General features: G+C 42.2%; 1 protein-coding gene across 2 annotated transcripts in view; it reads right to left on the bottom strand.

Moving 5' to 3' along the window:
• The window catches only part of gsk3b (glycogen synthase kinase 3 beta), a 127,511-nt gene that overhangs the window by 77,106 nt on the left and 23,816 nt on the right, over positions 1 to 26,589 (bottom strand). For both annotated transcript variants that reach the window (NM_001414812.1, XM_003226784.4), the window contains 1 exon segment: positions 14,425 to 14,618. In NM_001414812.1, coding sequence (NP_001401741.1) covers positions 14,425 to 14,618 — 194 coding nt within the window.

Raw genomic sequence — 26,589 nt, 5'->3', positions numbered from 1 at the left:
CTTGTCAGGGCTTCCCTAAGTTACAGGATCTTGTATGACTGAGACAAATTATTTTGCAAGTTCCTTATTAAGGCTCAACTCTTAGGCAATTATTACTGAATATACCCCCCAACGTCCTTGCAGACGGCCAATTCTCTCACTCCAGAAGTGACTCAAGTTGCTCCTAACACGGAAAAAAACTCTCCCCCCCCCTCTCTCTCTCTCTCTCTATATATATATATATACACACACACACACACACATTATATACAAAAGGCATGCATTGGGACAAGAAAGATTGGTTGCTTACCTGTAACCGTGTTTCTTCGAATGGTGATCTGTGAAATTAGCACATGTGGTAGTAATTGCACCTGAGCATTACTCTCGGAACCTTTTAACAGCTGTTAGAGGTACTTTGGCTGCAGCCCCGCCTTCCTCCCAGGAAGCATATATTGTAGAGATGGGGCTGTAGCCTTAGTTCCCCGCCACCGACAGCGGCTTGAGAAAGAAGGCATGACGATTAGAGGGGAGGAAGGGCGGGGATGTGCTAATTTCACAGATCACCATTCGAAGAAACACGGTTACAGGTAAGCAACCAATCTTTCTTCCTCATGGTGTCTGTGAAATGAGCACATGTGGTAGACTAGCAAGCTACTCACCGTGGCTGGTGGGCGTCATGACAGTGCTGATCCCAAAACTGCTCTGCCAAACGCTGCTTGCTTCTTTGAGAGCAGATCCACCTTATAATGGGTCACAAATGTCAGAGGGGTGGCCCATGTGGCTGCTCTACAAACTTCATGTAGCGGTATTCCTCGGCTATATGCCATGGAGGTGGCTACTGCTCTGGTAGAATGGCCCTTTAGGCCGAATGGAGGCTGTTGATGTGCCAGTTGATATGCCAGTTTTATCATTGCTGTGATCCATCCTGACAATCTTTGTGAAGATACTGGAAGACCTTTAGTGTCTGTTCTATATTTGACAAAAAGTTTAGGCGAAGCTCTAAAATCTTCTGTTCTTTCAACATAAAATGCTAATGCTCTTCTAGCATCCAGAAGATGCAGAGCCCGTTCCACCGGAGTAGATGGATCTTGAAAAAAAGAAGGTACAACAATATCTTCAACCAAATGGAAATTTGAGGCTACTTTCGGGAGAAAGGAGATATCTGTATGCATTACCACCTTGTCAGAGTGGAAGCGCATATAAGGAGCATCTGCCCGTAGTGCACAGAGCTCACTTGCCCTTCTGGCCGTTGTGATGGCCAACAAAAATGCTGTTTTCCAAGACACATATGAAATATCCACCTCTGCATAGGCTCAAAAGGTGGCTTCTGAAGGGCTGATAACACCAACCGGAGGTCCCATGCTGGGACAGGTGGAGTAATAGGAGATCGAGTATTCCTGCATCCTCGCAGAAAGCGTTGGATTAAGGGATTTTGGAAACAGGAGGAGCATCCCTCATCTTTACAAGCAGATATCGCTGCAAGATAACACTTGATGGAGAATAACTGAAGTCCATCAAAGAAACAAGAAATTCCAAAATGACTGATGTGGGAGCAGTTGACTGGATCCACATTCTGCTGCCATGCAAATTTGGCAAACTTGTTCCATTTGTAGGAATATGATCATTTCGTTGATGGCCTGCGCGCAGCACACAGTATGTCTTTCACTGCTCGTGAAAGTGGTTGGGCCGGATCCGCCAAGCTGTGAGATTGAGCTGCTTGATGTCCGGATGGCGCAGGCAGCCTTGGTGAGCCGTAAGAAGGTCCGGGCGGTGCGGGAGGGGATAGTTTTGACCCCGTGCCATTGTGTGAAGAAGTGAGAACCAAGGCTGCCTTGGCCACCATGGAGTCAAAATTATGCAATCTGCCTGGTCACGGTAGAGCTTTGCCACTACCTTGGCTATGAGAGGAATCGGTGGGAATGCATATAGCACGGGCCATGTCCATCTGAAAAGGAATGCATCCCCGAGACACCCCATCTGCTGGTTGGGTTCTTGTCTTGCACAGAAAAATTTGCATTTTGCGTTCTCTGCTGTTGCAAATTGATCTATTTGGGGATTGCCCAACCTCTGGAAAAGAGAAGCTGCTTCTGTTGGTGACAGAGACCATTCGTAGGTGGTACTGTCTCCCCTGCTGAGATTATCTGCTATCTTGTTCTCTTGACCAGGAACATGAATGGCTACCAGATGGATATGGTTCAGCAAACACCATTCCCATATCTGCAGGGTGAGGTTCAGGAGGGAGCGGGAGCATGTGCCTCCTTGTTTGTTGATGTACCACACCACTGTAGTTGGTTCGCAATGCCTGAATGGAATGCCCTTGCATACATTCGTCCGAGACAACCATCACTGGAGTGATTGGCGGACATGCGACGGAAGAGACAGACAAATATGTGAACTGTGGAGCATAGGATTGAACACCTTGAGAAACCAGGCTTGTAGAGGCCTCATTCTCAGACGTGCATATGGTGTTACAGATGTTGTCGAAGCCATGTGTCTCAGGGCTGACTGCACATCTTTGGCCTTTGGCGCCACATTGTGCACGAGACGGAGCAACGCTGTTCGTAGGGATCGGAAGCGATCTTCCGGCAGATATGCCATACTGGTGATGGAAGCCAGCTCTGCTCCGATGAATCGTATTCTCTGCACAGGAACAAGATGTGATTTCTTTTGATTGACTACCAACCCGAGATCATTGAGAAGGGATAGTGTATAGTCTAGATCCCGTAGCAAAGCCTCTCTGGAGTGTGCAACCAATAGCCAATCATCTATGTAAGTATAGACGGTGATGCCCTGAAGGCGGAGGTGTGCCGCCACCACGGCCATACATTTAGTAAAAACCCTTGGTGCGGTAGAAATCCCAAATGGAAGCACCCTAAAACAAAAAGCCTGCTGTGCCACCTTAAATGCTAAGTATTTCTGATGGTGAGGGGCTATCGCAATGTGGAAGTATGCGTCCTTCAGGTCTATTGACACAAACCACGCCCCGTCTGGCAGAAGTGGAAGAATGGCTGCAAGTGTCAACATTCTAAATTTACGAGAATGAATAAAGTAATTAAGGCCTCTGAGGTCCAATACTGGCCTCTGACCACCATCTTTTTTTGGAACTAAAAAGTATTTTGAAAAGAAAGCATGAGAATAGAAGGATGGGTGGAGGGGAACAATTGCCCCATTCTCCAACAAAGTAATTATCTCGTCCTGCAAGACCTTTGAGGACGGGGTGGTCTTCACAGAGCCTATTTCCGTCTCATGAAAAAATTCAATTGAATAACCAAAACTTACAATTTCTAGGACCCACTTGTCCGTAGTTATTGATTTCCAAACTGAAGCGAATTCTGCCAGTCAGGTTCCAAATTTAACAGGAAGTGTTTTGTGATCTCCATGTTGTGTCCCAGGAAGGGAACACAATGGAGAAAGAGAAGGGACGTGATCACCCGTGTGCCGTGCTAAAGGAATTGAGCAATGGGAACAAGCAGTGCTAAAAGCGCCGCTTCCCCTTTGGTTGATATTTCCCCTTACCCTGCGAGCGGGGCCTAGATGGTGCCGCTGGCCGAGTGTAAGTTGTCTGAGAGGTTTGTGGAAGGGGTTTGCTAATGGTGTCATACTGCTTCCTAGTATAAGAGGCAGTTGGATATGATTTGCCCCGATAGCGGGACGCTGGAGGAAAACCATATTTGTTCGCCGCCTGGCGAACCTCCTGGGCCTCCTTAAGCTTTGCATCTGTCTCCGGATCAAAGAGACCCTTGTAGGTCCTCTGCTAGAAGCTTGCCTTCTTCAGATAGTGTGGAGGCCCGTAGCCAAGCATGTCTGCGGATAACAGTCGCAGCTGCAAACTTTCTGCTTGCTCCCTCTGCTGTGTCTTTTGCCATTTCCTTCTGTGATTTGGCTAAGGCCAGACCCTCTTGCTGGATAACTTTAGCAAGAGCACGTTTGTCCTGTGGCAAAGCCTCAAAGTAAGGGGCTATCTTTTGCCATAGATAGTCCTGGTAGGCTGCCATGTAGGCTCCATAATGTGCAAAACGTGTTGACAATCCTGCCCCTAAGTGTACTTTCTTGCCTACTGCTTCCAATTTCCTGCCCTCTTTATCCGAGGGTGTCAAATGGGTCTTCGCTGAACGTTTGTTCTGCATTACCTTAGTGACTACCGAATTAGCTCTAGGCAGCTTTGCAACCCATTGAGAATAAGTTAGGTCTATCTTATACAAGGCATCACTCCTTCGTGGAACTGTGCCTATCAGTGATGGGGCAATGTCTTGTGCAGTTGCAAGCCGCAATAAATATGGTACTGCAGGCAAAGCTGTAGCTGAATGAGCTGCTTGACGCTGCTCTTCTGCTGGGAAAAGATGGCATGCCAGGGGCTGATTTGCCTCAGTGACAGGCAATTCCAGTGCCCTAGACAGGCGTGACATCAGGGTTATAAAACTTGATGTCTCTGGCTCCACTGGGAGTTCCACTGCTTGCACATCCTCCTTTCCTTCGTCAGAGTCAGATTCTGATGCAGAATGTGATGGAATATCAGCTCCTAAAGCCGGAACAATAGCAGTGCTGAAGCCTTTTTTTTAAATCATTTATTTATAATTATAGTGATACAATAAAAAGAAGAGAGCCGCATGTGAATACACACACACACACACACACACATGCCAAAAACCAAAAACCTAAAATAAACAGCCTCAACAACAGTTACCACTACCCCGCGACCCTCCCTCCCCTGCATGTGGTCTTCCAGTTCCCCTGCTCTGCGGTTGCTTCTTACTTTTCCCCTTTCTTTCCCGAACGATATTCTTCGAACCCAAGACTAACTGCTCTTACACAATATTTTCCTCTATATTTCCAAGTCTCTTTTTTCCTTGAAATATCTATTTAATTTATCCCAGTCTGTTCTCGCATACATTCTTTTTGAGATTATCTGCGTTAATGTATCCATATTTCGTATGTCCATTAATTTCAACATCCATTGTTCTAGCGAGGGTATCTCCGTTGTTTTCCAGAATTTTGCGATCATGATTCTGGCGGCGCTTATCATGAATATGAACAGTTTTTCATTATTTGCGTTCATGAAAAAGTCTGTTAACCCTAGTAGAAAATATTTCAGTTTTAGTGCAAGTTTTATTTGTAATATAATCTCCATTTCTTTCTGTATTGTTCTCCAGAAGCTTTTTATTTTCTTGCACCCCCACCACATATGGAATAAATCTCCCTTCTCTTTTTTACATTTCCAACACTCTTCCCCACTCTTGCCCTTGTTAATTTTTGTCAGCTTTGTCAGAAAGTTGTACCAACTTTCCTTTAACGATATTGAATATGTGTATTTTAGTCTCTTTTGCCAGCATCTTTCCCATTCCTCAAACCTTATAGTATGTCCGAACCCTTTTGCCCATGTTATCATGTTTTCTTTTACATGAACCTCTTCTGTTTCCCATATCAGCAACTGTTGATATAGAATTTTAATTACTTTTCAAGATTTAAAATCTTGTCCCATACTGTTTCGTTCCTTTCAAATCCTATTTGACTATCTATTTTAAAACCTTCCCTGATCTGCCAAAAGTTTAGCCAGGTTATAGATGGTTCTATATGTTTGACCTCCTCGTATGATTTTAACACTGTTCCCTGATTATCTATTTTTACCATTTGTTTGTAAGTTAGCCATCTTTCCCTAGGGATCTCTCTCATATGTTCTGACTCTAAGGGAGAGAGCCATAATGGTGTTTTCCTATAAAATTTGTGTTTATATTTCTCCCATGTTGCTAATAATGCTTTCCTCAGATAATGGTTGTTAAAATTTCTCTTTGTGACCTTTTCTTTTCCATAAGTATGCATGCCATCCTTTGTATAAGTCCTGACCTTCTAATGCCAATATCCTAGCCTACCGTAAATTAGCCCACTCTTTTACCCATTCCAATGCAGCAGCGTCGTAATACAGCTGAATGTCGGGAACGCCCAACCCTCCTCTCTGGATGCCATCTTTCATGTATTGAAACTTTATCCTCGCTTGCTTTCTTCCCCAGATGAATTTATTAATCTCTCTCTGCCATTCCTTCAAAAAAAGTTTGTTATTTAGAATGGGTAGGTTCCTAAATAGAAATAGTATTTCCGCTAGAATCTTCATTTTTATAACAGCTATTTTTTCCTAATAGAGAAAGATGTAGAGCATCCCACATCTTGCCATTTTCTTTTTCAGTTCTTTCCATTTTTTGCTATAATTATTTTTTTGTAATTGAACATCACTTGCTGTTAGTTCAATCCCTAAATATTTTACTTTTTTTACTATCTCAATTCCTGTTTTCTGTTGTAGCTCCTCTTTATGTGATTGTGAGATGCTCTTTGTCAGAATTTTGGTTTTACTTCTGTTTATCTTTATACCTGCTATCTCCCCAAACTTCTCAATTACTTCGAGCCACCTCTTAATCTTGTCTATAGGTTCCTCTATGATGCAGACGATGTCATCCGCATATGCACGTGTCTTATAACTATTATTTTTAGTGCTTAGTCCTTTCAACACTGTTTTTCCTTATTGTTTCCAGCAGTATATCTAATGTTAATATAAATAATAAAGATGAGAGGGGACACCCCTGCCTTGTCCCTTTCTTTATTTCTAAAGTGTCCGACAACTGCCCATTTATAATAATTCTTGCCCTTTGTTTGGTGTAGATGTTTCTTATTGCATTTTGAAAGTAGTGTCCTATATCCATTTTGGAAAGAATTTCAAACATGCAGAACCAGTTTACACTGTCAAATGCTTTTTCAGCATCTAGGAATAGGAAGGCCATTTCTTTTTGTCTGTTCTTTTCGTAATACTCAATTGCGTTCAATAAAATTCTTATGTTTTCTTTTTGTTGTCTTCCAGGTAGGAAGCCACATTGATCTTCATTAATTCTCTCAGCCAATACCTTTTTTAACCTTTCTGCTAAGATGCTAGTAAAAATTTTATAGTCTACATTTAACAATGAAATTGGTCTGTAATTTGAAACTTTAGCATTGTCTGTGGGGTTTTTTTTAGTATTAGTACTATATTGGCGTTCTCCCATGTTTGTGGAACCTTTTCTCCTTCTAAAATTCTGTTCATAACCTTTTGTAAAGGTATGCTTAACATGTCTTGAAAAGTTTTATAATATGCAGTTGTTAGGCCGTCTGGGCCTGGTGCTTTATTAGTTTTTAATCTTTTTATTGCCCTCTCCATTTCTTCTAATTTTATTTTTTTGTTTAAGACTTCTCTTTGAGTTTCTGTTAGTTTTTTTATATCTTGCTCTCCTAAATATTGAACTACCCTCTCCTTTGGGATATTGTCTTCTGAATATAGATTCTTGTAGTAATTCACAAATTGATTTTCTATTCCTTTCCTATCTAAGTATGTGATGTCTTCATCTTGAATTTTATCAATGCATTGTGACTGTTTTCTTTTGTTCACCTTCCACGCTAGCCATTTTCCTACCTTGTTTGCGTTCTCAAAGTTTTGTTGTCTTACGTATGTCAATTTCTTTCCTATTTCTTCCAAGTTTTGTTCGTCTACACATCTTTTTAGAGCATCCAATTTAAAAATAACCTCTTTATCTTTTGAGTTTATCTTTAATTTTTCTTCTAAGCTTGCTACCATATCCATTTCTGTTTTACTCTTTTGTCTTTGTTTTTTCTTATACTCTGTTGAATAAAATGTCCTCTTATATACGCTTTACTCGCCTCCCATATGGAGGCTATGTCCGTATCTTCTTCTCTATTTAGTTGGAAATATTCCCTCAGTAGTCCCCTGTATCTCTCTTGTTCTGAAGGGTCTTTTATCAACAAATCATTAAGCCTCCATCTGTATTCTCTATTTGTGTTCTTTTCGTTCTCTATTGAAATTTCCATAGGTGCATGATTGGAATACAGCCTAGGTAAGATCTTAATGACAGTTGCTTGCAATGTTATCAATTTTGTCCCCCAGATCATATCGATCCGCGACCAGGTCGAATGTCTATGTGAGAGGAACGTATAATCCCTTTCCCTACCGTTTCTGTGCCTCCAGATGTCTAATAATCCTAAATCCTCCTTCAACTGTATGAAACTTGGCGGTAATTTTCCACGTCCCATCTTTCCACCTGTCCCTTTCTGATTTGATTTGTCTATGTCAACATCCAAGACCCCGCTGAAATCTCCCAACAATATTAAGTCTTCATACTCTTGCTCTAGAATCTTTTGATGTAAATTGTTAGCGAATTCCGTTTTGCAACCATTCGGCGCGTATATGTTACATACTAGTATTCGTCTATTCCCTATTTTGATCATTGTACCTAAAATTCTCCCTTCCTGATCTTTGAACGCCATATTCGATGAGAACTTATCGCTTATATATGTTACTACCCCCCTTTTTTTTCCGGGCCTGAGGCGAAATATGTTTTGCCTAAGCTATTTTGCGTTAAATGTGCCACGTGCTTTTGTGTAACATGAGTTTCTTGTAAACAAATAATGTTATAATTATTCTTTTTTATGTGGTGCCAAATTTTCTTTCTTTTATTCGGTGAATTAAAACCGTTCACGTTATTAGAATATATTTTAAGCTTTTGTACCATCATCATCTTGATTAGTTTCTACTCCTCCCTCTTTTGCGTCCTTGTATGAAGCTAACAAATTTATAATATTCTCTGGTGATTTTTCGCTGAATCTTTTTTTAATTCTCCCCAATTCCTCCTTATCACTCCGGAGCTGCTCATTCCTTTCTTCATCCTCACTCTTTCCTTGCCCTTGGCTTTCTTCTTCAAGTGCTGAAGCCTTGATGCGCAGATTGTGCAACAGGATTTGCTTGTATTGGGATTGAGGTTGGTTGAGGCATCTGTTGGTCTTGGACCAATATGGACCCGAAAAAATAAGCCCTTCCTCCTGGAGAGTGATGAACATAATCTGCCCGGGGAATAAATGGTCTACTCCACTCCGTAGGGACAGTGCTCAGTGTTTGCCTCTGTGGAGGTGATGGAAAAAAGCCTTAGCTATGGCTACGGCTTAATGGAGTATGTGAAAGAAAAGAGGCAGCACTTGGCTGCGGAGAAAATACCCCTTCCTCACGAGGAGGATCCATAGTTTGGGAGGCAGTGAGAAACGGAGACATAGTACTCCTTACACTGGCCTCTCCAGAAGCAGGCTGCCCAGCAGTGGGCTCAGCCGCTTTTTTCCTCTCCCCGCGGCTTTCTCCCATCCCCGCAGGGAGAGTGGGCGGCAGTAGCTCTTCTCCCGGCGGGTGGGCTGTCTCCACCTCGGGGAGCAGGGCCACACCCATGACCGGAGCTGGCGAGGCCTGCGTCGGTGGCATAATGCGTGCCTTGCCTCCATGCTCTTGCCCAGACATGGTGGGCGGAGCCAGCGGCCGTATCCCTTCTGGCGACATCAGCACTGTGGCCATGGCTGCGCTGCGTGCCTCAGGTGCACGCTTCTTCCCCTTGCAGCTCTCAGCTGCAGCAACGGAGGTCTTCTGGGGAGTAGGGAGAGCAGGAGGAGTGGAACCGGCGAGGCTGCCAGCGAGGAAGTAAGTTCAGCCGGCTTACCCTGCCATGGCGTTCGGGAGCCGCTTGTAAATAGGGCTGGGAAGAGAGCTCTCTCCAAGAGAAGAGCTTTTAGCGCTTTCTCCCTGCTTTTACGGGCTTGTGGTGTAACAATTCTTTGCTCCATGAGCCTCCCCCAAACATACAATACATTTATCATGGCCGTCTGCCTCAGGCAGCTTACAGCCACAGGCCACACAGTTCTTTGAAATAGAAGAAGCCATACCAAATCCGAAGTCAGGGAGTCAGAAGGTAGAATAGTGTAGAGAAGTCCAAGTCAAGCCAAAGTACGTTATAGAATTAGTAGAATAGTCAAATAAACAGTCCAATGTCAAGAATCTAACTGAGAGGTTCCTAGAAAGCTGCTGTGAGGCGGCGGAAAAAAAAGGAACTAAGGCTACAGCCCCATCTCTGCAATATATGCTTCCTGGGAGGAAGGCGGGGCTGCAGCCAAAGTACCTCTAACAGCTGTTAAAAGGTTCCGAGAGTAATGCTCAGGTGCAATTACTACCACATGTGCTAATTTCACAGACACCATGAGGAAGAAACAGAATGCATAAGAAAAATAACATAATATTGATTGGCTTCATTTGAATAAAATGACTTAAATTAAAGTGATCACACTTAAATTGAAGAAACGAGTGGGGCACAAAAGATATAAACTAAAATTTCTTGTTTTGTAATTTCTTTAAAACATGTATAATAACTAAGTGCTACAACAACTGGACTATATGAGGACTATATGAGGAGCTGGAAGATGATGCTTTGGTTGGTAAATTTCAACATACTTCCTCTCAGCCTAAACATATTAATCGGTCAAATGCAATCCCTTCTATCAGCTCTTTGTGTCACCTACTCTTTAGTGTTTTGCACCTCACACTCAAACAAGAACTCTTTATTATTTATGACCAATTAATCCCTCATTACTTTTGTTGCAGGGAGAGGTTTGTAAGTACAGGCACATTCTATCTCTCACTTGCCTACCAACATACCAGAGCAGGCCAACCAATGTAAAGGACCCAAGGCATAAAAAATGCAAAAATAAAAATACAGAAAAATATTGGCAAAGCAGAATTTTATACACAGCAAATAGTCATAAACCAAGTCATCTTTTTCTCCTCAATAAATCTGGCATTAACCGCCCTCCATCCCAACTTAACTATTCATTTTCCTATAAGTGCACATTAAACCAGATCATCTTTTCTGCATGCCTAAACAACCTCCCACTGCTTCAGAAAATTGTCTTTAAGCAACACCAAAAGGACTGAGCACAAGATAGTTATGTCACACTGCTTTCTCCAGATACTCCTCACACCAAAAAGTTGCAAACTGCCTGAGAAACTTCTGTGTGAGAGTCAAGCCTAAAGCAAGCAATGGCATGTGACTCTTTTGTGCCTAGTTCTATTGGAGTTCTTCTCAAGAAATATTTACATGAGCACATCACGAACACATTTTTTCCCTTGGAATTGCTTGTTAATTTACTTATATTTTAAACATTCTACTTTTCATTATATTAAAGTTTGGTGAAATACAAAACACAAAAGCAAGCAATTTAATAAAACATCCAAAGTAAAAGAAAGGAAGAAAGAATTAAAAACAGGAAAATCAATCACACAGGTTATAAGGACAAGTTTAATTGTGTTTCTTTGAGAGGTCATCTGAAAAATCACATAAATGTATTATCCTGAACATCTGCAGGGAACCATCCAAAATCTTCTAAAGCTCTAAAGATAGATTTTGGCAGAAGCCCTGCCTACCCTCTGTGTGCCACACCCTCACACCTCCTAAGGTTCAGTTCCACAGCTACCGAAGCAACAGCTAAGGATCTAAAGAAAAGTAAGACATGACAAGGTGTTGTGTGATTTCACAGATGGCCACTCGAAGAAACACAGGTACAAGTAAGCAACCTATGTTTCTTTTTGATTACCTCTTTGAATCACATAAATGGGTGACTAGCAAGTTACTAACCATAGAAGGAAGCAGGGCCATGCCTCAGTCTTCCCCTTGTAGAATCCAATGGGGTCCTATTGTCTAGACTTTGACAAATACGAACGTGAGCATCACAATCAAATGGCAGCTCTACAGATGCCATAACAGAATGTAGTCATCACCCTAGTTCAGTGACATGCCCTTAAGCTTGAATGGCATCTCTGACAAATATCCTCTTGTCATGCAAACAACAAAGGTTAGCCTTCAGAAGAGCAAGGCACCTATTTCACAGCTGCTCTAACTCAAGAGTGCAGATGAGAACCAATGAACCCTTGGCTATGAGATGGATACGAGTGGGATCACTCATGATGAGTTCCAGATTTTGCAGGAGTGTCAAGGTAGAAGAAAGTCTCATGAAGAAAGTTTATGAAGGTAACAGAAGAGGTGATGAATGATCCAAGATCAAATCTAATATGAAGATATGAGGAACTAACAAAACAGTCCGATTAATTAGAGAGTCTAAATAACCACCAAGATAAACTGAGGATAGAACATCCAGTAAGAACAACTGAAGTTCTAGAAAAAATGAAGCTGAAGAAAAAGAAGCTCCAAAGGATTATTAGGTGATGCAGCAGCGGATAAAACAGAACTGAGGTTTAGGAGAGTATGGCAGGTAGAAGGTGGGCAGGGCTTCCGACAAAATGCATCTTTAGAGCTCTAGAAGATTCCAGATAGTGATCTGCACAGAATAATCCATTTGTGTGATTCAAAGAGATCACAAAGAAAAATCACACCATTAGGAGAACACATGTCTACAAATCTCGGTGTGACAATTCCATGAGATATACTATGGCCACATCTTTCAGCTTTATGGTAATTTGGGATCTCACCATGTCTCCTTCTGAAGGCCTTATGATATGTAACCTGAGTCATCAGCCTTCTAACTACTAAATTAACACAGGAGGCCCAAGAGGAAGCCGCCACCGCCGCAGCTCGAGAGAAGGAGAGGGAGAGGGAGGAGGACTTTTCTCTCCCTCTTCCTCCAGCTGGAAGATGCGAAGGAGGAAGAGGCAGCGGAGGGAGAAGCAAAGGCAGCCATGAGCATGGCGGCGGCTTCCTCTTGGGCCTCCTTGCAGCTCCGCGCCCTCTTCTGCATGGAGCCTGCCCTGCCGTCCGCAACCTCCGAACAGCTGGTGGGAGCCTTTGAGCTCCTCAAAGGTGAGAAATCTTCCATTGGAACTTCTTGAAACTTCCTCCGGAGCCTGCCTCTTTCCCTCGAGGCACCTTCCCCGCTATCTGTCAGTTTCGGTTATTCAAGAATGGGCCCGCCCGTTTATCCCGGATAACGAGAAATCTACTGTAATTAATAATGAACTTTTATATCTGAAGAGATTCAAGATGAGTTTCTTCCACCTATGCTCCTGCAATCTCTACCGCCCTTTTTGCCATTATGTAAAATATATAACATGGAGCCCCTGGTGGCACAGTGTGTTAAAGCGCTGAGCTGCTGAACTTGCAGACCAAAAGGTCGCAGGCTCAAATCCAGGGAGCAGAGTGAGCGCCTGCTGTCAGCTCCAGCTTCTGCCAACCTAGCAGTTCAAAAACATGCAAATGTGAGTAGATCAATAGGTACCGCTCCGGCGGGAAGGTAATGGCACTCCATGCAGTCATACTGGCCACATGACCTTGGAGGTGTCTACGGACAATGCTGGCTCTTCGGCTTAGAAATGGAGATGAGCACCAACCCTCAGGGTCAGACACGACTGGACTTAATGTCAGGGGAAACCTTTACCTTTACTTTAAGATATATAACAGACTGCTGAATGAACTCTACGAAGAAGATGATACTTAGGAGCAATCCTGTCAATGGCTCATATCATTTCTCTGTACAACCGAGTCATCAGGGCTTTGATAGTATCACCAATCAGAGTAGTTGCAAAAATCCTCAGAAGCAACTAAAACCTGTTACCCTCTGGGGCAAACTACTGTAAAAATGTTCTCACCCTTGCAGAGAGGAATAGTTATAAAGTACAGACCTTCTAGGATGTGATCCTATCATTACAAAGAGATGTAAAATCCCCTCCTTCGAGACTTTCATCTTCTGTCCAGGAATGAAAACAAATTACAATAGTCCAGAAGAATTTCTAATTCTCCAGGTGTCTAGACTTTAACTCCAAAAAGCCCCAGACATCACAACTAATAGTCATAGATTATGAGAGGCAAAGCCAAAAACATCTGGAAAACCAAAGATTGAGAACTACTTCTGGAGAGAATAGCCTACCAGTAATTTGGAAATAGGCCACATTATGAGAGACTATGGTTATCATGGTGGCTATGAAAGGGTGTGCTGCTTGAGATGCAGTAGACCTAGCATAGATGCTGACATTCTCCAGAACAATCATTTTGAGAGACCTCCAGACTAAGCACAAATCCTATTCTTTTAATTCAGACAAGGAGATTCATGGGCAGAAAGTAAACAATTATACTAACAATCTCTCATTCGTCATATATACGTAGTCAATATAAGGGAAAAAAAACTATGTTGCCTTAGGAAAAAAAAGAAATGAAGCATCACAAACAGTACACAGAATTTTAAACTTCAAAATTACATATGGCATTACCACTTATCTGTAAATAAACATGTATTAATAGTTGCATCACTCACTTATGGTGCAGTTTTGTTTAGGAAATTTCTGAAGTAAAAATGAGACCCATGATTTAGCACTTGCCTACTTTTCTAAGTATCTAAGTAAAGCCTTAATATGTCTGAATGCATCAACTTTTCATGACAAAAATGAAATCACAAAATAAATTAGATTTTTATTTCCTATGGTTAATAAATTATCATAATTGGTAAAGTACTGAGTCACAGGAAAAGTTTAAAATCTAAAATCAGAACTTTACCTTTCATCCTATCTGACATAAAATTACAATTGTAGTACTAGAGTACCAATAAAAATACATTTTTAAATGAATCAGAAGAATTTAAGAACACACTTGTTTTTCTCACCTTAAATCTCTTGTCTTGTAGAACTTTCTTAATAGCAACCAACTCCCCCGAATCACAGAGTTTGGCTTGATACACAACACCAAAAGATCCATTTCCAATCACTTTGGTGTCCGTGTAACTAACTTCCTGAGGCCTGTCCGGACCCTGTCCAGGAGTAGCTACTACTGTGGTCACTTTGCTGCCATCTTTGTCTCCTAAAACATCAAAAACAAAGTAGTTACAAAACTAAATTCAGGACAGAAATGAAGAATATGTAAGACATAGTTTAATATGCTATCCATATGGAAAAGAGTATTATGTGGAATAGTGTTTTAGTAACCTGATCCTCAAAAAAGGTATATAACAATTTCAACATATCTGTTCATCAGTTAATGAAAGTCAGCTTAGCTTATTTGCACAATTCAGTATTAATTTAGTTCTAGCAAGGCTTGATCTAAGTATTTTAATAGACATACTGAACTAGATCTTTACTATCTGACCCTCAGAGGTGATTTCCAATGAATTCTTGCATACACAAAGGTTTTGACCATCTAAACACAGAGAGCAAGAGTCCCACTGCACATGTACTTTTTAAAAGCCATCTTCCCAAATTCATCTGTACCAGGTTCTAAACTTATCGCCTCTAAAGACAGTAAACATTTCAGACTGCAATCATATACATTATTTTCCACCAGACAATTATGAAAATACTAGCTGTGCCCGGCCACGCGTTGCTGTGGCAAAGTGGTGGTGGTATTGGTTAAAAATTGTTGTGTAATTTTTATTTGACATTATTTGTATTTTTAAATTAATTTTATTGTAAGTTATCTTTTTATTTATTATATTTTATTATTTTCTTGTATAATTTTTAGTTATTTTTGTTATTATGGTATTTTATTGTATTAATTTTTTTAGTGTTTTTAATTATTTTTAGTGTTTTTTATTTTTTTTAATTGGGTTGCTAGGATACCAAGTTGGAGGAGCTTAGCCTTCTAACTGGCAGCAATTGGATAAAAGCAATTATTCCTCTCCCTGTAATTAGGACTTTATTTTTCTTTTCTTTTTGTTGTATCAACCTAGAGCCGTGGATGATGGGTTGTGTCATCAAATTTCGAGGTTGGGGGGCCTGTAGTTTTGTTGTTTTGTGGGTCGCCGTGATGCCATCACTCTTTTATATATATAGATTTGGAAGAACTCAATTAAATTGCATAAAAATACAGCAATGGAACACTGAACAGTGAGGGGTCTACATAACAAATGGACTTTATAGAAACTGTATATGTCAAAGTACAGATACCACGAAGTCAGTCCCAAGTAGAAAGTAACAATAGTTTAATGAAAAAACAGCTCAAAAGAATCAAAAATGCTTAACAGCAGCAAAATAGTATTCAAAAACAGGATACAGCAGTAGCATCAATGTCCAATCCAAAGTCAGGGCACAAGAGCGAACACGATGTCCAGAAGTGATCTGAGGTCCAAAACAAGAACAGTAGCAAATCCCAAAGAATCCACAAAGTTCAAAAATCACAGGGCTCACAGGAATCACGACCCAGCATAACATGCAACCCAGCATACACTTTGCCAGTCGTAAGGTCCCTATTGCAACCAGCCCTCCTTTTATTACAAACCTTCCTCTGAGTTGCAATCAGCCAATGCCCCACCCTCAGCTGCTTCTGCATTCTCCTCCAAACTAGAATCAGACAACACCCAACGCTCACCTGCCGGTTGTGCTGCCCGAGCTGCTCTTTGCCTTGCCTGCCAAGCGGCCCTTCTCTTGCTTCTACTTACATCCTCCCAAACAGCAGACAAATCATCTTTCCTCCAAGTTTCATTCCCAACAGATCTTCTGAATGTGCCACTACTTGTAGGCTCCTCACCTACTTCTGCTACTTTTGTCCAATCCATCTCATCCACAACCTCATCAGTGTCACTCCCAGCACTTCTCATAGAAATTGCTTCATTGTCAAACCCAGCATCTCCATCAAATCCTTCAAAAGACTCTTCATCAGTGGGTTCAGTAAGTATTTGCTGAATCCTCTCCTGCTGTTGCTCTTCTATGGGATCTTGTTCCCGAGTAGATCTTTCTGCCTGCCTACTCTCCAACTCTCTGTTGTTACTACTACTCAGAGACTCATCCACAACAGTATACATGTGCCTTCATGTCACCTGCTGACTTATTTATTTATTTATTTGTTAAACTTATATGCCACCACTCCCCTAGGGCTCGGGGCGGCTTACAAGAAAGGCTAAAATCTAAGCAATTTAAAAACAGCAATAGCGGAGATCAAAAGCCTGCCGAAACAGGTGTGTCTTACATGCCCTGCGGAAGACTGATAAGTCCCACAGGGCACGAACTTCAGGCGGCAGAGTGTTCCAGAGTGATGGCGCCACTGATGTAAAAGCTCTACATCTAATTGCTGTTAGGCGCAAGGTCTTAAAACTGGGAACTTCCAATAGATCTTGGTCTTCCGAATGGAGGGATCTCTGGGGTTGGTAGGGGGTGAGGCGGTCCCTCAGGTACATTGGCCCTAGACCATGTAAGGCCTTAAAGGTAAGCACCATCACTTTGAAAGTGATCTGGTGCTCAATTGGTAACCAGTGCAGCTGTAGTAGGATTGGTGTTATATGACATCTCATCGGGACTCCCGCAAGAAGTTGAGCAGCTGCATTTTGTACCAACCTGAGCTTCCGGATCACTGACAAAGGAAGGCCAATATAGAGGGTGTTACAGTACTTCAGTCTTGAGATGACCGTGGCCTGTATCACTGTAGCTAGGTCGTCCCTTGACAGATAGGGGGCCAGCCGTCTAGCCTGCCGCAGGTGAAAGAAGGCGGTTCTACTAATGGCGGAGACCTGGGCTTCCATCGTCAGCAGAGGGTCCAAAAGGACTCCCAGACTCTTTACCAATGATGACGGGCAAAGCGCTTCACCATCCAGGGTAGGCAACTGGATATCCCCACTGCCCGGTTGACCCAGCCATAAGATCTCCGTCTTTGCTGGATTCACCCTCAACCTGTTGGCATGTAGCCATCCAGTAACAGCCTCGAGGCATTGATGAAAGTTATCGGGTACAGAGTCGGGTCGGCCTTCCATCTTCAACATAAGCTGAGTGTCATCAGCGTACTGGTAGCACTCGAGTCCGAAACCTCGAACCAGCTGAGCAAGTGGTCGCATATAGATGTTAAACAACAGAGGGGAGAGAATGGCCCCTTGAGGCACCCCACAAAGTAAAGGGGACCTTTCAGAGACCAGGCCTCCCCTCTCCACTCGCTGTCCACGGTTGTGAAGAAAGGAGGCCAGCCAATTTAAAGCTGTCCCCCTGACTCCAGCAACGGCAAGGTGGTGGGTCAAAAGATTATAATCGACTGTGTCAAATGCTGCAGTGAGGTCCAATAACACGAGTAGCACCGACCCGCCCTGATCAAGCTGGCATCGAAGATGATCCGTGATGGAGACCAGCACAGTCTCTGTCCCATGCCCCGCACGAAAACTGGACTGGAAGGGATCTAATCCAGCTGTGTTGTCTAGGAACTGTTGCAACTGCTCCGCTACTGCCCTCTCAATCACCTTGCCCAGGAACGAGAGGTTCGAAACTGGGCGATAGCTGGAGGGAACCGAACGATCTAAATCTGGTTTCTTCAGCAGGGGAGAGACCACCGCCTCTTTTAAACCCTCTGGAAAGACTCCTTGCTCAAGGGAGCTGTTTATTATCTTCAACAGAGGGTCACGTAATCCCTCCAAGCAGGATTTTATCAACCAGGAGGGACACGGATCAAGGGAGCAAGTGGTCGGTCTAGCTGCAGCTATGAGCCTATCAACAGCCTCTGCGTCCAGTGGGATGAACCGGTCGAGGGTGGGCCCAGCAAGTGGCCATGGAGTCTCAAGTTCTCTCCTTGTATCAATTGTGGCAGGGAGGTCCTGGCGTAGTAGTGAGATCTTGTCAGCAAGATCTTATGGCAACTCCATGAATTTTGTAGGGTTTTCTTAGGCAAGGAATATTCAGAGATGGTTTCACCAGATCCTTCTTCTAAAATATATACTGGAAGGTATTATTTCTGAAGAAAGACTATAAAGATCCTTTCCCATATTATTTTGTTATTACAACATTATCAACCACATGGATTTTATTGTAATTCTTTTCATGTAATCATAGTTCTCTAAGAGGATGAGGAACTTATGAACTAACCCTTCATGACATTTTTAACCCTTCATGACATGCCAATCAGCATTAAACAGCAAAATTATCTTCTGAGTGAGAACATGTTCATTTTATAGTATAGTTTATTATATTATATATTTTAAGTTTATAGTACATGAATGAAGAAAAAAGGATTCTTCCTAGAGTATTCATTGAACATACTAAGATCATCAATCAGATCTGCTCTAAGATCTACTGTTTGTTCTACCCATCAAATGAAAATGTCTATGATGAAAATAAAATGTGGTTCTTAAGAAAAAGAATCCTCCTAATCCCAGCTATCTAGTTGAATACAATTTTCTCAGACTGAGAAAATGGGGACTTAAACCCAGGACTACTGTAAAAAAAAATTCGGAAAAAAAATTATTGTCTCAGAGGCTAAAAGTATAATACTTTAGTATTGTTAACCAGTCGTAAATAAACATAAAGCATCCATAACTAACTCTTTCACATCATTACTGCAGGAAAGAGAAGATTGATCTCCTAAATTAAAAAAGGCTACACATTTCAACATCTAGCACTGACCATTTAAAGGCCACTGTTTTAGAGGCTGTATCGGGTACCAAATCCAGCAACATATTTTATAGGTAAAAGGAAAAAGGGAGGAAGTGACGAGTGGAGTGCCACAGGGTTCCGTCCTGGACCTGGTTCTGTTCAACATCTTTATTAATGACTTAGATGAGTGGTTCTCAACCTGTGGGTCCCCAGGTGTTTTGGCCTACAACTCCCAGAAATTCCAGCCAGTTTACCAGATGTTAGGATTTCTGGGAGTTGAAGGCCAAAACATCTGAGGACTCACAGGTTGAGAACCACTGACTTAGATGAAGGGTTAGAAGGCATGATCATCAAGTTTGCAGATATCAAATTGGGAGGGATAGCCAATACTCCAGAAGACAGGAGCAGAATTCAAAACGATCTTAACAGATTAGAGAGATGGGCCAAAACTAACAAAATGAACTTCAACAGGGATAAAGGCAAGATACTCCACTTAGGCAGAAAAAATGAAATGCAAAGTTACAGAATGGGGGATGCCTGGCTCAACAGCAGTACATGTGAAAAATATCTTGGGAGTCCTCATGGACAACAAGTTAAACATGAGCCAACAATGTGACGTGGTGGCTAAAAAAGCCAAAGGGGCTCTGGCCTGCATAAATAGGAGTATAGTTTCTAGATTCAGTGAAATCATGCTACCCCTCTATTCTGCCTTGGTCAGACCACACCTAGAATACTGGGCAGCGCAATTTAAGAGCATGGACTACCGTGGCCAAGTCAGACTTTCCAAGGTACGGGCGCAACTGGCACAAAGGTTTTAATTGTGCGAATGCTCCCCTGACCACCGCCGAAACCTGGGGTTCCAGGCTCAGCTATGAGTCCAGAAGAACTTCCAAGCTGCGAACCTGCATCTTCAGGGGGAGTGTAACCCCATCCAAACACAGGCTGTAACCCTATACCCTGTTTGGCCTTTTGACTGACCAGGAGTATCTCTGTCTTGTTTGGATTCCATTTCAATTTGTTCGCTCTCATCCACACAGATGCTAAGCACTGGTTCAGACATGGACTGTATTCTTAGTAGCAGATGGAAAAGGTGATAGAGTTGAACATCATCTGTGTACAGATGACATTGAACACCAAAACTCCTGATGATCTCTCCCAACGGCTTCAAGTAGATGTTAAACAACATGGGGGACAATACTGAGCCCTGCAGGAACCCACAAGACAAAGGTTGTGGGGCTGAGCAGGTGTTCCCCAGCAACACCTTCTGAGAATGACCCTCCAGGAAGGACTGGAGCCATTGCAAAACAGTGTCTCCAAATCCTATTTCCACGAGGTGTCCCACGAGGATACTTATGGTCTATAGTATCAAAGAGGTACAAGAGAACCAACAGGGTTACACTCCCCCTGTCCAGTTCCCTGTGCAGATCATCCACTAAGGTGACCAAGGCTGTTTCAGTTCCATGTCCCAGTCTAAAGCCAAACTGCACCGGATCCAGATAATCAGTTTCCTCCAAGAACCTCTGGAGTTGCAAGGCCAACCACACATTCCAGGACTTTGCCCAAAAAGGAGAGATTGAAAACTGGCCTAAAGTTCTTCAATATAGTGGAATCCAGTGATGGTTTTTTTTAACAGTAATTTTATGATGGCCTCCTTTAGGCCCGCTGGAAATTTGCCTTTTTGTAAGGAGGAATTAACCACCACCTTCACGCATTCTGCTAAACCCCCTCTGGCCTCCTTTACCAGCCAGGATGGGCAGGGTCTAGAATGCATATGGTTGCTCTCGCGTCTCCAATGATCTTGTCCACATTCTCAGGCTGCACCAAGTGAAATGAACCATTAAAACCAAACCAGCAGGTACTAGAGTTACATCTTCGGAAACTTGACGTTAACAAGTCGGAATAGATATTTTGTCCGTAAAGAACAGAGCGAATACTTCACAGCGAGCTGCCGAATGGTCAGGGATCCCGTCTTGTGAGACGGGATTTACTAGTCCTCTGACCATTTGAAATAACTCTTAGCGGATGCAATGTTGACCACAATGAGATTTTCTTGCGGCCTTCACTGTCGCGGCATATGCCTTTAGATAGGCACATACCAGTGTTCGATCTGACTCACTGTGCTTCACATGCTTCATTGCTGTCAGATTCCCATTAAACCAAGGAGCTGATTGAGTTCTGCTAGGTGGGAAGGGACGTTCCGGAGCAATCGTGTCTACTGCCCTTGTCATCTCCCTATTCCAGAGAGTGACCAGAGCATCAACAGGATCACCTACCGAGGTGGCAGGAAATTCCCCAAGAGCCGTCAGGAATTCCTCCAGGTCCATAAGCCTCCTGGGGCGGACCATTTTAATTGATCCTCCACCCCTGTAGAGGTTAGGGGACACAGTAAGCCTAAACCTGATCAGGTGATGGTCGGTCCATGGCAACAGAGCAATGATCATACAGTATTGGTTCACATTAGTTAAAGCCTTTCTTTCTAAACCTATCTATGGTGTGCCATGCAAACTACATCTCAGTAGATCTTATCAGTTATCTTTCACTATGTCAATTGAGTGTAATCTCACACAAACTCCTAAATAAAAGCCATTTCCACTTGTTAACTTCTTTGTGACCATAGGTAATAAAAGGAGTTACTGTCACATTCAGACAATCACCAGAATGAAATAAGACTACAGCAGATACAGTATAGAGCAGGATCAGAGAAATAAACTCAGACCACGATCAACATGACCTCTTCACATTTGTGGACAAATCAAGCATTTTATCCTTTTTTTGCATTAAAGGGTATGTATTTATTTGTTTGTTTGATAGTTTTGTTATTGTAATAGGCAATAACAGGCAGCCTTTTAAAATACAGTATTGCAAGACAGATCAAATTCTGTGAAATGAGTCATACGCATTGATATTAGAATATAATAGCTATTTAATCAATATATTTTTCTTTACCAAACAGATTGGGTTTTGAAGAAGACAGGTTTACTTAGGGCCCTTCCAGATAGACCCTATATCCCAGGATCTGATCCCAGGTTTTCTGCTTTAAACTGGATTATATTAGTCTGCACTGCCAGATAATCTGGGATAAACAGAAAACATGGAATCAGATCCTGGGATATAGGGCCTGTCTGAAAGGGCCCTTAGAATGGATATAGCTTGTAGACTGATTCTTCTGTTTTCGGTGATGGGTTAGAAGATATTGTCTTTGGGACTTTTTGAATTGTGTGAAGATTTAATGTAAACTGTACCTCAACTACAACTGGTGATCAAACAGAATTGAAAGAAGCTGGGCTGGGTGGGTGCTGCAGACCCACTGGAATGAAAGTGTTTTCAAATATTTTTGTTTTGGCAAGGAATTTACTATTCTAGTATGTCTTAAGGCAGTGTGAATATCCTAACGTATCTGAGATCTTTTAATGCGGATGAATATAACAGCTTAAGCACAACTGTTTCGGGAATCATCAGGTAGGTAACTGTTGAAAGTAGATCTATTTCAGGAATTGGAACCATGAGACAGTTTGACAATATTCTTGCACATACATTAAGAGACTTGTTGGGTGTGTTTTTTCAGTCAGAGCATGAAAAACAGGATTTGGGAAAGTCTGGAAAATAAACTTTAGTACCCTTTATATGTCAAAAGGAGTGTTAAATATATTGTAGATAGCTTGCCCGTTTAGGCTCATTTGCCATATTACATACATGTAACAGCACAGTTTATGCAGAAAGAAAGATGACTAGAATCAGCAGCGGCTGTGCAAGTGCTGAAGTAATGACAAGATGCTGTAGTGCTCTGAATAAAGGTGAATAAACTGAAGCTGAATCCTAATAAGACCTACTGGTAAGCTCTTTGAGGAGCTGCAGTAGCGCAATGGGTTAAACCAGTGGTTCTCAACCTGTGGGTCCCCAGCTGTTTTGGCCAATTCCCAGAAATCCTATCAGCTGGTAGACTGGCTGGGATTTGTGGGAATTATAGGCCAAAACACCTGGGGATCCACAGGTTGAGAACCACTAGCTTAAACCCTTCTGCCGCTGAACTGCTGACCTAAAGGTTGGCTGAAGGTTGGTAGTTCAAATCTGTGAGATGAGGTGAACTTCCATCTGTCAGCTCCAGTTCCTGCCAACCTAGCAGTTCGAAAACATGCAAATGTGGGTAAATAGGTACCGCTTCTGCGGGAAAAGGCAGAGTTGTTCCAAACAATCTTGCCAGTCACATGGGGGAAAAAAGCACCTCCAAGGAGCCAGAGATGAGCACTACCTCCAGAAAGCCGAAAATGAAAGGAGAAGCCTCTGCCTTTGTTTGTATGTCTTATTTGTATTTTAATGTAAAGACATTGAATGTTTGTCTATATAAATACTGTAATCAGCTCTGAGTCCCCTGGGGAAAAGAGCAGAATATAAATAAAGTGTTTATTATTATTATTATTATTATTATTATTATTATTATTATTATTATTATTGACTATCATTTTCATGTGACCAGAAGAGCAGAAACCAAGCGCAATGAGGAACAGTATGAGGAGTATGTTTGGAGAAGAGAAGGTTAAGAGGAGACATGACATAATGTTTAAGTATTTTAAAGGAGGTCATATTGCCTGTTTTCTACTGCTCTCTAGAGACTAGGACACAGGACAACAGATTCAAACTGTAGGAAAAGAAATTCCACCTGACTATCAGGAAGAACTAGATAATGAGAACTGTTCAACAGTGGAATATACTGCCTTTGGAGATTTTTAAACACAGACTGGATGGCCATCTGCCTTGATTGTGCATTGCTGGAGATTTAACGAGATGTCATTCATGGTCTCTTCTAACTCTATACATTTATGAAATTAGGCAAGGAGATATTTGGTCATAGGACACATTTATTATGATGGAAAATGACAATCGGTTCATCACATCTAAGCACAGTCAGTTCACTTGATCATCTTATAATTGTACTAGTAGAAAGATTATATTGAAAGTGAGAAGCTTGTCATTCACAATAGTAAGTGGTTCAAATGGTTTCACCATTGCCTGTGACAACACCAATGAAACTGACAGGAGAAAAGAGATAGAAGAATAGAGCTGGAAAAGACCACACAGGCAATCCAGTCCAACCCCCTGCCAATCAGAGTACCCCTTACAGATGATCATCCAGCCTCTGAAAGCCTCCAAGGAAGGAGATTCCACCATACTCCAAGGCAGTGAGTTCCACTGCTGGACAGCTCTTACGATCAAAAAGTTATTCCTAATGTTCAGGTGGGATCTCCTTTCCTGTCATTGGAACCCACTGCTCTGAGTCCTTGTCTTCAAGACAGCAGAAAGCAAGCTTGCTCCCTCTTCCTTATGATGTCATTTCAAATATTTAAGCATGGTTATCGTGTCTCCTCTCAACCTTAACTTCTGCAGGCTAAACATACTCAGCTCTTTAAGCTGCTCCACATAGGGCATGGACTCCAGACTTTTGATCATTTTAGTCACCCTCCTCTGGACACCTTCCAGCTTGTCAATATCTCCCTTAAATTGTGGTTCCCAGAACTTGACACAGTATTCCAGGAGAGGTCTGACCAAAACAGAGTAGAGCGACACCACTACTTCCCATAATCTAGAGCAATAGTTCTCAACCTGTGGGTCCCCAGGTGTTTTGGGCTATAACTCTCAGAAATCCCAGCCAGTTTACCAGCTGTTAGGATTTCTGGGAGTTGAAAGCCAAAACATCTGAGCACCCACAGGTTGAGAACCACTGATCTAGACACGATACTCCTTTGGTTGCAACCCAAAATGCCATTGACTTTTTTTAGCTGCTGCATCACATTGTTGGCTCATGTTCAACTTATTGTCCACTAAGACTTCCAAGATCTTTTTCAAATGGACTGTTATTGAGCCAGGTGTTACCCATCCTGTATCTTTGTATTTCAATTTTTCTACCTAAGTGTAGCATTTTATATTTCTCCTTGTTGAAATTCATTTTGATAGTTTTGGCCCAGCTCTCTAATCTGTTAAGGTCATTCTGAATTCTGATCCTGTCCCCCGGAGTATGAGCTCTCCCTCCCAATTTGGTGTAATTTGCAAACTTGAAAAGCACACCTTTCTAAATCTTTATCCAAGTCATTAATAAAGATGTTGAACAGTACTAGGCCCAGAACAGAACTCAGTAGCACCTCACTAATCACTTATTTCCAAGATGAAGTTGAGCGCCCTTGTTGAGCGCCTTTTGAGTTCAGTTGCTTAACAAATTATAAATCCACCTAACAATAATATTATCTAGCTGACTTTACTAGTTTGTTTGAAAGAAGATGAAGGGGGACCTTGCCAAAGGCCTTATACTGAAATCAAGATATGCTACATCCACAGCATTCCCTGCATTTACCAAGCTTATAACTCTATTGAAAAAAAAGATAAGATTAGTCTAGCAAGACATTTTTTCAGAAATCCATGTTGACTTTTGGTGATCACAGCATTCTTTTCTAAGTGATTACAGACTACCTCCTTAATAATTTACTCCAGAATCTTTCCTGGTATTGATGTCAGGCTTTTTGTGTGTGTGTGTCAGGAGCAACTTGAGAAACTGCAAGTCGCTTCTGGTGTGAGAGAATTGGTCGTCTGCAAGGATGTTGCCCAGGGGACGCCCCGATGTTTTGATGTTTTTACCATCCTTGTTGGAGGCTTCTCTCATGTCCCCTCATGGAGCTGGAGCTGATAGAGGGAGCTCATCCACCCTCTCCCCAGGTGGGATTCGAACCTGGCAGCCTTCAGGTCAGCAACCCAACCTTCAAGTCAGGCTGACGGGATGGTAATTGTTTGGGTCCTCTTTTTTCCCTTTTTTGAAGACAAGAGACAATATTAGCCCTCCTCCAGTCGGCTGGGACTTCTGTTCTCCAAGAATTCTAAAAGATTATTGCCAGTGGTTCTGGAATGACTTCTACTAGTTCCTTCAATACTCTTGGATGTAGTTCATTTGGCCCTGGAGACTTGAATTCGTTTAGAGTAGCCAGGTGTTCCTTGACTACTTCCTTTCCTATTTTGGTTTGCATATCCCATACTGCCTCATCCGCCCAATATTGCTCAGGTGTAATATTGATGCTGCTGTCATCGGAGGAAAGGCTAGATCTGAAACAATCAACTGTACAAGTTCTGAGTGAACCTCTGATATACGAGGGTTGAATGAAAAATAATGCCTCCACCTTTGTTACTTGGGTTTTGATGGGAATATTTTAATAAATCAAATGCAGAAATAATCCTTAGAATGTGCTCTTTAACTATACACTTTTCGACATAATCACCAGAAAATTGGAAACATTTCTGCCAACGATGAACAAGTTGTCTGAAACCGTCACAGAAGAAGTCGACACAGCGTCTCACAGTTCTCTCAACGTCTTCATCAGAAACATCAGATGTCCCCACAGATCTTCTTTCATTATCGGGAACAGATGGAAGTCAGGCAGTGCTAAATCTAGACTGTATGGAGGATGCCGTACAGTGGTGAGATCCAGTCTCTGAAGTTCTGCTGTGGTGGCATG

Source organism: Anolis carolinensis, chromosome 2, assembly GCF_035594765.1.
Source record: "Anolis carolinensis isolate JA03-04 chromosome 2, rAnoCar3.1.pri, whole genome shotgun sequence".
NCBI lineage: Eukaryota > Metazoa > Chordata > Lepidosauria > Squamata > Dactyloidae > Anolis > Anolis carolinensis.
This window is presented reverse-complemented; position numbering and strand designations above follow the sequence as displayed.